The 12,789-nt window shown below is 38.1% G+C and overlaps 1 protein-coding gene across 4 annotated transcripts in view; it reads right to left on the reverse strand.

Annotated features, from left to right (window-relative positions):
* Window positions 1–3,420: 3,420 nt before the first annotated feature.
* tns1a (tensin 1a) overlaps window positions 3,421–12,789 on the reverse strand; it is an 80,104-nt gene continuing 70,735 nt past the window's right edge. For all 4 annotated transcript variants that reach the window (XM_017309996.2, XM_008423546.3, XM_008423533.3 and 1 more), the window contains 11 exons: window positions 11,782–12,320; window positions 11,611–11,697; window positions 10,700–10,828; window positions 10,519–10,614; window positions 10,355–10,432; window positions 10,153–10,224; window positions 9,755–9,781; window positions 8,596–8,764; window positions 8,038–8,106; window positions 7,917–7,946; window positions 3,421–7,842 (listed from right to left, as the gene is read on the reverse strand). In XM_017309996.2, coding sequence (XP_017165485.2) covers window positions 7,713–7,842; window positions 7,917–7,946; window positions 8,038–8,106; window positions 8,596–8,764; window positions 9,755–9,781; window positions 10,153–10,224; window positions 10,355–10,432; window positions 10,519–10,614; window positions 10,700–10,828; window positions 11,611–11,697; window positions 11,782–12,320 — 1,426 coding nt within the window. In that variant the 3' untranslated portion in view covers window positions 3,421–7,712. The remainder of the gene's footprint in view (window positions 7,843–7,916; window positions 7,947–8,037; window positions 8,107–8,595; window positions 8,765–9,754; window positions 9,782–10,152; window positions 10,225–10,354; window positions 10,433–10,518; window positions 10,615–10,699; window positions 10,829–11,610; window positions 11,698–11,781; window positions 12,321–12,789) is intronic.

Raw genomic sequence — 12,789 nt, forward strand, 5'->3', positions numbered from 1 at the left:
AGACTTCTGTTTAACATCAAGAGTGCACAGACAAAAATCAGAATACCAACAATCTCTGTAGGTGTGAAAAAAGTATCAAGGTTCACAAATGTTCAGCACCTTCTGTTCTGCTCTGAGAGATTACATCTGTAACTCCTATCTATTGAACAAATACATAGTCAGGTCTCTTTGGGAAGTTAGTGACGGAGATGGAGCACAAACCTAAACAAGCAGGTTGATTTTCCATTTGATAAGCAGACAAAGGGAATTTTCCCCGTGTTTGAATATTTACAGTCCAGTGACATCTGAATGTTCAGGGGTCAGGTTTTTCCAAAACAAAGGAGTCTGCTCTGTGTGGGAAGGTTATACCTGGGTGAGACCTCTGGCAGACTGTTCGGCTCCGATGAACCATGACAGAATCTGTCATGGTTCAATAGATGTTTTACGAAACAGGGAACAAATCTGACCTTGTGTATTCTATAAAAGTGCGTTCACAAAGTGAGTGGATCGTGAACTTCAGTAAAAGTGGAGAAAGGGAGATTTTAAGAAAATGCATTCCTAGATTTTTATGAAAACAGACAACTGCACAATTAAAATGTTTTTACCAGGCTTAGTCTATCCTATCTCGTTCACTTTGCTTCGTCCAGATGATCTGGACTCTCAGTTATGGAAAAATAATCGCTTCCTGGATGCATGTGCTCTATTGAAGTTTTAAACATTAGAATTTTTTTACCCAATCATTAACGAGGCTGTTACAGATGGAATGTGCGAAGGAAGCTACGTTATGAAGCTTACCGGAAGTCGTGTGTGTTGGAAATGATATAGAAGTGCTGAGCTGTCATCTTTGCCAGCAATAAAATGTCTTAAGGATTCCTCTTGCTCTAACTTTTATTGTTGAAGATTTGGAAGCCACCATATTGGTCCAAACATAATTTCTCGCGTAAGGGTCGATTCCAAAACCTCTTATTTAACATCCCAATGCGCCTAACTAGGTGTCTGAGTTGCTCGGACAACTCTAGTTTGTTGAGGACCAACTAGCATGTTGCATCTTGAAGATGTCTAACTTCTTGGACATTTATTTGTAAGGTCTTACCCATGTAGTGATAGGCTGAAAAGAAAATGCAATTATTAGCATCAGGTGTTGGAGGAAGTCACATATAACACCTGAGGACGGACATTCCCAACATCTGGTATACAGTATCCCAACAAGTCTTGATACAGCTACTGCTGGAACCTCTGGTATGTGTAAAACGCCTCACAGAAATGGTTATTTTAATTCTGTTGTATATCATTCAACAAAAAATTTTGTCTAAATATTTTAGAACTTTAAAGCATGACTTTTGACCACGTCTTCTGGCTCTAATCTTTAGATTACCCCACAGATTTAGGTTTGGGGGCTGTGATGGCCAAGGAAGAACATTATTTTTTTGCTGTCTAGACAACAAATCCCATCTATTTGGATATTTGTTTTGGAATTATATTCTCAATTTTCCAGCATCAGAATCAAAAATGTATTTAAGAGTTGCTTTTCCCTCAAAGTCTTGATGAGTCAGAAAGCTCCTGCATGTAGAGTCTAGTGGTTTTAATAATCCCAACATGATCTTTTTATTAATTTTATTGTAATAAGATTTCAAGTAGAGGCATTAGAGGCATCTTTCATCCCTGTCACATTCAGTTATTTCAAGCTTTATGATTATTTCTTTGGCTGTAACTATGCAATAGCTGAGGTGAACAGCTTGTCACCTCAGATATAAAAGTCATGTTTTCATCCCTCAAGTAGGTTTTTATGAGGAATTGTTGCTTTGTTTAACCAAACTACAGATTTCTACATTTCCAAACAAGGGAACCTGCTGGAAATAGAGAGTATAAATGACAGTCAAGCAGAGTTCACTGTTAAATTCACGGTCAACTTGAATCACTTATGACCAGCTATGAGTGGCTGTGACACCTCCCTCCGTTCTGTCTGAAAGGTGGCGTGTTCTGCGTACATCAGTGATCTCAGCCAGTGATTTCCTCCCTTCCAGCTCCTAATGTGACACGGTGAAATGAGAGCGACGGCGCCTACGCCATCTGTCAGAGGGAAAATGTGTCATGCATATTTTGGAGTTTGAACACCGTCTGCAGCCATGAGAAAGCTAACATTTTCTTCGTGTTTTATATTTACGACCGCCTTCCCTCATTTCTCTGGGCTCTAGTTAAGTAAGACGAGACTCAAGCTTTAAACCCAGGCCACCACTTTAGAGCTTATTCACTTCAATGAAGGGGAATTTCTGTTCAGTGGCTCTGAGGTTTGGATAGATTCAGAAATATGTCAGTCCGTTATGACGTTGCTGCTCTGAATTTTGTTTTTAGTTATTTGTAAAAATCCATTTGAAAAGTTGCTCAGTTCTCAATTTATTTGCCATTAACTTTACATACCATTGTTTCCTATGACAGATTATTAAGGCCAGACTGGGAGAATTATTACTTTTAATTGCAAGAATAAATTCATAATGTTATGAGAATACAGTCAGAACATTACCAGAAGAAAGTGGTAAAAGTCATTGTAATGAGAAACAGCTTTGATAGCGTCATGGAGCTCTGAAGTGAAAAACTCAGTTCGTTTTGTTTGTTGAAACAGTGACAATCGTTTCAAAGTCCTTCTACTGATAAATATTTGATGGCGATGTGTTAAAAGATGAATATTTCTTTAGTTGTAAAATTGATATCAAAGTAGAACTTTGCTAAACATTCATCGTTTCAGATTAATGTTGAGCTTTTGTGTAGAAGTTCTTATAAAATTACTCGATTTTCCTATTCTGACTTTATGCTGGTAAGATTATGACTTTATTTTCATATTAGTTTGATAAACTTCTTGGAATATTGTGACTTTGTTCTTGTGCATTTCTCACATAATACATAATACTACTATTTTATTCTTGTTATATGTCTTTATTCTTATTCTAGTTTGTGGAGAGTACTGTGTTCAAATAATTTTGACGTCCAACTGCAGATTTTGTAAACCTTTATGTTTTTATTGCCTGCTCAGTGGCTAAAGATATGCTGAATTCACATATTAAATTCAGAAAGATAATTTCAGATATGAAACCTAACAGATGAAGAATAATCATATTTGAGATTGGTTTCTGGGGTCAAACTATGAAGCTTCTGAAATGCAGGTTTTCTTCTCTTAAATATATGTAAGATGCAAAAACAAATCAGGAATAACATGAATGAGCTAAAATAGATCCTTACCAGGAGGGAAAAGCTTATTTGACTACCATAATGAGCTAAAATCTCTTCTCAGTGACTGATTAGGTTTTTAGCTCCAACCTCCATTTTCAAACGTTTGGCCTTTCAGGGCTTCCATACTGTAAAAGCTGAAATCAGAACACAGTAAAGAAAAACAAAGAATAAAAAAGTCACAAATAAACAAAGAAAAGCACACAGATAGCTCCAATGTAACTGATCTGTATTGCTTTAATGTCTTTTTTCTCCTTAGGAACAGGTAAGCCATGACAGTATAATGTAAATGATAAGAGCAACAAAATCTGAGACTCTTTTGTACATCCTCGGCAACACATTCATACAATAGACAAATGCCATCTGTACAAGAGGTCAAACAATCTTTTTTTTTTAATTACATATGGTAACTCTTGACTCAAAGCCAACAGGTACAATGCAATTCAGTATAAATATTCATTTAGGCAACATTTAATTATGGCATTTTTTTTCTTTCCAAATGGCTACAGATGGGAAGAAGCTTGTTAGTTCTCAAATCAAGCCCAGTGTACCCTCCTTGCTTTCAATAAAGCGCCATTGTACATTCCGAAAATCGCAAACGTTTCAAAAAGAAAGTGACACAAATGTGAACTAAAAGAATAAATAAGAATAAATAATCCGCTGACTCTCAAAAGAGACCTTTGGCAGTCGGACAAAGCTGCAGCTGTGGAGCTTTTAGCATCGCTGTGAGACATGTCGGACTTTATTTACCTCCAGCACTGACACCCATACGAAATTTATGTCACTGCTCTCTATTGTGGACATAAGTGCTTTGTTTGTGCTTCTCCAATGCACAGCAGGCTTGTTTTTTCCTCAACAGGCAATGGAGGCAGACACATTTTTGGAGCGCTGAGACCTCAGTACAAACAAATAAAGAAAAAAAAATCAAAAATTGTAGCAGAGTGAGTAAACTGTACATCCCATAACACTTGTGTGTGTCCTCTTCTGTTGAGAAACGTCCGCAAATTTAAATGAAGAAATTGGAAACAGAAAAGCGATTTGGTATAAAAAAAATGCAGCACAAAAAGATGCAATGTGAGAGAATCTTTGGCAAAATGATAAATGTAACCAGCATGAGTGCATATTGCATTAAGGTTTGGCTTCTGAACTTCCTTTTTTGAAAAAACCCCCAAAAATATCTAAACTCTACAATGCATTTGCACGCAAGAAAACACTCATCGGTTTCTGTCCATGCAACTTTAGCTCATTCATGCCCTGCCTCTTTTCTGAGAGAAAGCAAAACGGAAAAAAAATAATACAATGAGCCGAAAAAGAAACATACATGTACAAAGTAATGTACACCATATATTCAAACACATCTCAAAATCCTCAGACTTTGAAATCATTAGCCAAAATAAGTTTTTTTTTTCTCAACCCATTTTATCTTTATCGAGACTGTACAATATATGTATATATTAGTAATCATGAAGGAACAAAGCAATAAAAATAAATACTTTTTCGCTATGTCACCTTTCAAAGAAGTATATCTATGTACATTTATACCAGTATCAATTTTTTTTATTAGCTTATTGTGAATGCATGTGGTCAGCAAGCAGGTATTGCGCACAGTGTGTTGTTTTTCCTCTGTCATTCCAGAAGGTAGCTAGACATGAAATCTGACAACACTTAAAAGTGAAAAAACTCACTTTGAACTATAGGGTTCTTACCAAAATTAAATCTGACTCAAATCAATGACAACTGAGTTGATGTGTGCTCAACGAGCAGGCTTTAAGCTAGTTTGTAACCCTCCTTTTTACTCTAAAGTTTAAAAAATAGGTGAAAACCAAATAAAATAAAATAACATTTGTTTCTTTATGATGTAAGTTTTTCTCTCTTTGTCCTAAAAAGTATTGAAATTAAATTACTAAAACACTGTAAAGTTACATAGCAAAAATAGAACAAGTTCTAATGAAAAACTATTTTGACTCAAAAACACAAAAAGAAAACAAAGAAGACACTTTTTAAGTTATTAACAATGATTAAACATGTATTCAGTATTTTTTCTGTCTTTTGTTCAAAAAGGAAATCTTAGTATCACACAGTGAAACAAATGAAAAGAGCCAAAATCCGTTCTCTATCGTTAAATAGAGAGCGGATGCACTGAAAACAAGCAAGCCTGTTCCACTTTTTGCTGATGGGATAACGTGACAACACCAGAGTTGAAGATACGAAACCTGAACTCTGGTTGTCACTAGGAAGGGATTGAAGCTAAAATGAACCACCAACAGAAAAACATTAAAAAAAAACAACTTTTGAGTATATTTACTCAAATCTGAAAAATTTAAATGAGTTCAACACTCAGTTTTTTCTTATTTCCTAAAATGTACCAAAAAACAACTTTTTTTAGCAACACTGTGAAACAAACAGCAGTGTTTCCATACTTTTTTTGTGAATGGTTGAGCAAATTCTCAATAAGCATGTGAAATACTTTTTTTCCCCACATTTTTCCCTACATGGTAATATAACAACGCGATAAATGGAAAACTAAATCCTAACTCTCTCTGGTTCTTAATAGGAAACATTTTCGATTATTAATACAAGGGGGGGAAAAGTAATTTGTATGTCATTTTATCTCATTCAGAAAACCTGTGAACTAAGCACTTTGTGCGTTTTTACCTCTTTACCTAAAAGGAAACAAAACATGAACTGATTTGTAATTTTTTTTTATGTTATCATATGAATACTGTACTATGAAAGTCTAAGCATATGTTCAACATGCACTCTGTGTGTAGTTTTTCTATTTCATCCAAAAAAGTCTGAGGGTAAGACTTTTTGAAACACCCAAAACTCTCCTGGAAAAAACAACAACTCGAGAAAATCTGAATATTTGCTTAACTTTTTGTCTTTTTTTGTCAGCATCCTTTTTGCTTCAAATGACAAACATGACATTAATATTTACGAAAGGAGCAAAAGTCGAATTCCGTGATCATCAGAAAGACATAACTACAAAGAAAGAAAAGAAAATGAATAATTTCATTTAGTTTTTTTGTTTGTTTTGTTCTATAAGGTACTAAAATGTCAAATTTTGCAGTGTGAATTAAAAAAAGAAACCCAAAATCGTACTGGGTCCATACAGTTCAGGGTAGTTCTGTTCTCAGCAGACAAAAATGTATTAAATTTTTAAAAATGTTTCTTTCCCTTTGTCTCAAAAGGTCCTGAATAGTTAAACATGGGAGGACTGTGTGAAAGACAAAAATCAGAACTTAGGTCTTAAATGGACCAATAACAACAGGAAATAAATAACTGGAGTTTTGACAACAAGACAAAAAAAATTAAATAAAAAATAAATATATAAACTTGCCATCATAATAGCTACTTCAGTAATCTGTCAATTTTTTAGAACTCTGAAAAGACTAAAAAATGTCTATTTCATGCAGTTTTTGACAAGTTTAACTCTTGTCTAAAGGTAGATAATTCTTTATCTTTTTTTTTTTATTGTACACACATGGCAAATAATGTTCTCAGAGATGGTAAACGGAGCTATGATGGAGGTGCATTTTGGGACAATAACATGCATAAAGAACAGTGCATAGGTCCAGGTCATTGGGCCAGTTCCCGGTGGTTTCCAGTGTGTTTCTGTGGCAGCGTCTTACAAACAGATCAGTTACTGCAAAGCAGGTGCTCATGGAAGAAGTCTCTAAGGGAGGATAAGTGGCGCCATCTTGTGGACAGACTGTCTGCACATCTTTAGGTGATTTGATGATTTCAGGCTGGAGTTTATTCAGCAATTCTTTTTTTTTTTTTAAAAGGATTGGATGCTGAAAGAATGCGAGCATGGTTTGCACCGACACAAAATGACCCTAAAGGTTTTTTTTTAGTAGATGAGGTCTGCTATGCACAGTTTAGATCAGTTGTTTCACTGCAAAGCCCTTTCCAACACACAGCAGACCCATAAAATGACCTCTAAGTAGTTCACATTTACTTTTTGTGGAAAGTAGAAGAACCAAGCTTAAAGATCAAGCTAACATGCATAACGTCTTCAGAAAGATTTTTTTTCCACCTTTTTTTTCCTGAAGAATCAAAGTTCAAGAGAAACCACATTTCTTTCATCTTGTTTTTTTTTCTTTTGTTTCACTTCATCTTTTAAAAAGAGAAAACTATTAATGGCTTACTAGCTACATCATTCTTGCACTTGTATTGCAACTACCTTTGGTAAATCAATAAAATGAACGAGAAAAAAAATCCACAAGTTCTTACATGTTCCCGTCACTCAACTTTGCAATGTTGCGTTCCTGTCACGTGCTCAGCTCCACTCCACACGTCCGCTAGCTCCGCTCTGTGCCAATGCCAATGCCTCCGGGTGGAGACGGCTCTCAAGAAAGACACACCAGGAAGGCAGAGAGGAAAAAAAAGAAGGCAAGAACAAAGAAAACAAACAAAAGAAAGAAGGACAACGTTGTGTCCTTTTAAAAAAGACGCCAACGATGATGGAAGATTGCAACCTGGTAACTGCCATTTGAAGTTTCAGGGTTTCACCGCTTCATCATCTTGGAGACAAAGCTGACGATGGCCGAGGCGGGCTGATCTGGGTCCAGCTCAGCAAACAGGTGGCTGACATTGTCCGTTGTGCTTCCTTGTTTCCTTGCAACGAACCCAAAAAGCCTGGAAGAGAAGAAAAATCTTAGCTTAAACTGTAAAGTATAACAAAAATCTCAACTGTTGAAATGTGAACTTACTTTACTGATCCACCTTCGTCTTTTACCCATCTATCAAACAAAAATAGAAATTTTATACTGTATTACAATTTGGTGGTCGTCAACATAAATGCTGCTAAGTTTTGTGAAATATAATTCTTACTTTCTGTCTTGGGGGTCCAAATCACAGTACGTAACTGTGTTAAGGGGATAATGTCGCCGGAAGAAAATTCTGTACCAAAAGACATAAATAACCTATTATCTGAGACTTAAGGTACACATATACTCAGGCGTTCTTCATGCTGCGGAGGTCTGCACGTATTCGAGGCAAACTCAAAATGGACGCCCGCGCAAAGGTTCATTTTTACAAGTACACTAAGGGAAATGTTCACATCAAACTGTTTTTGTGTACGACGAGATGATAAGGTTGAGAGCTGGTACGACCAGTTGCAAGTACGAGCAACTGCCAGATTGCCAGTGGTGGAGAAGAAACGAGGCCCAACTAGCTCACCACACTTGCTGGTATCCATTCAGATTATGGGAAATGAACACATTTTTCAGAAGAAATTTGTGCAATCTGCATCTCGACTATGAAATCCCAACCATCTATGGGCATTGTGTGCAGAGGCTGTGCGGCTCGCAGAGTATCTAAGGTACGCCTTTGTGGGAGCCTTTATGCTATTATTGTGGCATTTATTAGATGTCATTGTAGTTTCCTTACTTTCTCTGGCTGTCAGTGAGGGTGATGCCCTGCATGGACACCTTGAAGTGGACAGTGGTGGCCGCTGGGAGTGGATTGGTTGTCAGTGTCTGACTAATGGTCTTGGCAATGGCCTGAGGCCCCGTGAGTGACTCCATGTCCACGGAGTTGATGAAGAGAACGTTACATGCTGTGAATAAACAAAATGGGAGCAGTGTCAGCTGATGGAGGATGACTGGAAGAGCATTTACTGCAGAATGTACTGGATGAGCCAATCATGCATATTCAACAGTCAAATGTGAGTATTTTTATGCCGTTTCCCAGTTATATCAATCCAAACTGCTTCAAGAGAAAGCTATTGCACTTCTTGTTTCTTGAAGATTCTTCAGTTTTCCTCGTGGGTTTGGAATATCAGGCTTCTGAGATGTAGGCAGAATTATCAAACTAATAGGACTGTTAAGGTCACATTAGCCATTGACCCAGTGGTTCATTGACCCATTGGTCAATGAACCACTAACCCATTGTCAACCTGTTGTCAAACAGGCTATTTGACGATTGGGGACAATGTTTGACTCATTGTCCCTTGTAAAATGCTTCTTACTAATGCTTGTTCTTGTTGGTTTTAGTCGCATGTCTCAAGGTTGATGGTTATAAAATCACCAAGGGAAAAACTGACCTCATAAAAAAGAAACCGCATCTAGCCCCTGGTTCAGCTTTGTGGATCTAAGGGTCAAGATCCAAGCCAAAGAAATGGAAACTTTAACTTAATATATCCACTCGGTAGACAACAACATCAGGTCTGCTAGTATGGGTAGCAGCTATAACCCATAGAGAACATACAGATATCTACACAGAGAGAGTGAATTTATATTCAAGGGCTAAAAAAGTGGATTTTTCATGATATGTTCCCTTTAACTGTCCTTTTAGTGTGAATTTCCATCACACAGGTTTTGCAGTTGAGAAGATCCCAGAGCGAACTAGAAGATCTGAACCTTCAATAAACAACAAGTCACTTGCTTTCTATTTAGGAATTTGGGAGGCTTTACACTCAGATATTCTTCTACTGTCACTCGCATGCATGCCTTGTCCATGCAATAGTAAATATCTTCAGGAATAATTTAAAGCCATCTCCTTTACAGCATGCTCATAACTACAAAAACCATGCAAAACCGGTATTTACCATAGGCTTCCTCAGGAACCTTCTGAACTGTAAAATAAGAGTAACAATGTTTAAGACAATGTTTCTAGAAAATAGATGTCTAATTTTACCTTATGTGCTTCACTTTCTGTAAAGTCTTCTTTGCCAAATATAATAATAATAATAATAATAATAATAATAATAATAATAATAATAATAATAATAATAATAATAATAATAAATAGTTTCTTGAGACTTTGACCAGTGCTTGCTGCCTTGTTTGTTTGAAGGTTTGTTTCCAGAATGTCTCCCAATGTAATGGCTGGTTAAAAAAAGACTAGTACTAAAAGCACATAAAGTACTAGTACATAAAGCTGCAGAATAACTCAGACAGGCTAATAAGAACTAAATTTCTACTCTTAAGTTCCATGAATCCTTACCTGCTCCCTGTTTGAGAAGCTCAGCAACTGGATCAGTAGGTGTAGCAAGTTCCAGCGCCTCTTCATTTGGATCTTTAGGTCGGGAGATTAAATAGTTATTATCAGAAAACAAATCCTAAGTACATCACAGAATGAAGGCAACAATCACTTCTTCAGTCTTCTAAAAGTCATGAGAATCAGACAGCGTTAGGATGTTGCTGACCTTTGGTGGGGATCATCAGCTTGCAGGGCAGAGCCAGAGGAGTCATTGCATGTTGGTACACCAGAGCAGAGAGACATCCTGCAAATACACAAAAAAAATCTTTGTGTGAAACTGGACCGCCGGATTCAAGAGCTCTTACCACAGGCAAAAGGTCAGATACCCACCAAAATAGGGTTCATTGGGGCAACCTTTCAGGCGAACGCCTTTGGGGCTGGTCTCAATCAGGAAGTGCCTCACCAGCTCATTGGTCATGTCGGCAACTACCAAAGAATCACAATATATGACTCAAGTGAGTAAAACAGGCCACAAACTTCATAAAAGTGCTGAATATGTCACTGAGTTTACCTTTTTTGTTTTGCTGGACAGTTGGTGGAGGACAGGCCACCTTCATGGCCAGACCGTAGGCTCCACGGAAAGAGTGGCTGTCCCGTATGATGAACGCCCCTGGCTCCCTGTCCTTTAACAGACTAATGGCTGAAAAGAGGATGTAGGAAGTCAGAATACAAAGGAAAATACTGGATAAACACTAGTGTAAACCACTAGATACAGCTGAGACAAGATCTTCACTTACACTGTAAAAAATGCCGTAATATATTTTTTTCCACTGTCTGATGTTAAATCAGACTGAATTGTTAGCAGTTTTTAAGGCCCTTATGGTCAATAAAATGATCTAAAAGGCAGAATAGTGAGAGAGATTTTATGAAGGCAGATTTTATCTTCAAATTTAGAAGCTGACAAACATTTGTTTGTCTTTCATGAATTTGGAGTAATGGCATCTGGCTTTCTGAGCGGCCTTTCGGCCCTGGACTTGTTTTCACTGCTGATAATGACACTTTCTCTATAGTTTCAGCTAGCATCTTAAGTTTTGGGGTTCATATGGACATTTCACACCAACCTGTCTCCTTCCTGAACCATGTAATGGTTGAATATTTCCAAGCTGTTTATACTTCCAACAGATGAGGTGCCACCTTCAGGCAACTGGAAATTGTATCCAAGGATGAACCAGTCTTACCAAAGTCCATAGATCTTCTATTGATTACTTTTGATTACTTTGGGTATTTTTTTTTAAATTTTCAATCATGAAACAATTATCTGTGCAAATTCTGGCATTTAGCAAATCAAAAATATTTTTAGTAATTCTAATCTAAACAGAAAAAGTTTGTAAGATTAAATGTCAGACAGTGGGAAAAAGCCTTGTGTTTTTTTCTGCACAGTATTTGTAAATCTTTGGGTTTAGCTATATTTAGAGCCCTCACCTTGTTCTCTGGAGATATCTGGCTTGTACCAGAACCTAGAAGTGTCCTGGACAAACTTAACATTCATCTGAATGTCTGGATAACCATCTGTTTAAAAGAAAATGAACAGGAAAGATGATTACTGCGTACACAAGCCAGCGGCGAGCTAACACAACCCGTCCCTTGTCTCACCATAGATGGACTTGGAGACGTCTGGGAGGGTATGTGTGCTGGAAAGGTTTGGCGTGCTGCCACCGCTGGCTGGCGTCAGGTTCCTGTTGTCTGTCCTCTCTGCATCTCCGCTGGACATGTGTCTCTTCTCTGGAAGCTGTGGGGAGACGGGGAAGGCGGGGGTGGGAGGCGGCTGGGCGCTCCCCTGACGAGAGGCAGCCCCCAGCTCGTCGGGTGTGCTGCAGCCGCTCGACCCCGCGCGCCGCCCCATTAGTGGACTGGGGGGGATGGTTGCGGTTGCAGTTTTAGGATTTCGACCTATCAGAGGGCTGGATGGGGGCTGGTGTCTAGTCAGGGAGGGGCTTGCTTGACCTAGGCGTCTTTGAAGGGCGGGGCTGGGGGGCGTGTTGGTGGCCACTGTGCGGTGGAGGGTGTTCGGACTGCCGGGGACTGTGTGGACACCCATGATGTTGACCTGGGAGCCCTCAGGGGATGCGGGTCTGTTGGTGTAAGGGGAGGCGGGACTGTGGGGGGCACTGTCTGAAGAACCAGTCCTCCTTCTGAAACATAAAAACAAGTATTTGATTTCCTCAATATTCAAATTTACAAAATTATTTTATATACAGTGCCTTCCAAACATGTTAACACCCCTTCAAATTGTTTTTTTTTTGCTACAACCCCAGTATATAGTATCTTATTGGGATTTTATGCTACCGACCAAATCAAAGTAGTGAATAATTATAGTACACATTCCTAGTTATCAAATAGTAAGGTATGCTCAATTGGTTATTCCAAGTATATTAGACTTATGACAGTGTAGCACAAATTTGCAAGAAGCCTCTCTTTAGGCTATCATCACTAATCTTTATGCAGCCAAGTTGAAGGAGAATGGTGTTGCAGGCACTTTTCTGCCATCTAGAAGCCAGAGTCTGTCTAGCAATTAGTTTACAGAACCAGGTTGTATCTGAAGTACTTTAACTATGGATCGGATCACACAAATCTGGTCCACAGTTACAGTCCATCGGTCTA

The sequence above is a fragment of the Poecilia reticulata genome, chromosome 2 (genome assembly GCF_904066995.2).
Source record: "Poecilia reticulata chromosome 2, P_reticulata-male-v2, whole genome shotgun sequence".
Classification (NCBI taxonomy): Eukaryota; Metazoa; Chordata; class Actinopteri; order Cyprinodontiformes; family Poeciliidae; genus Poecilia; species Poecilia reticulata.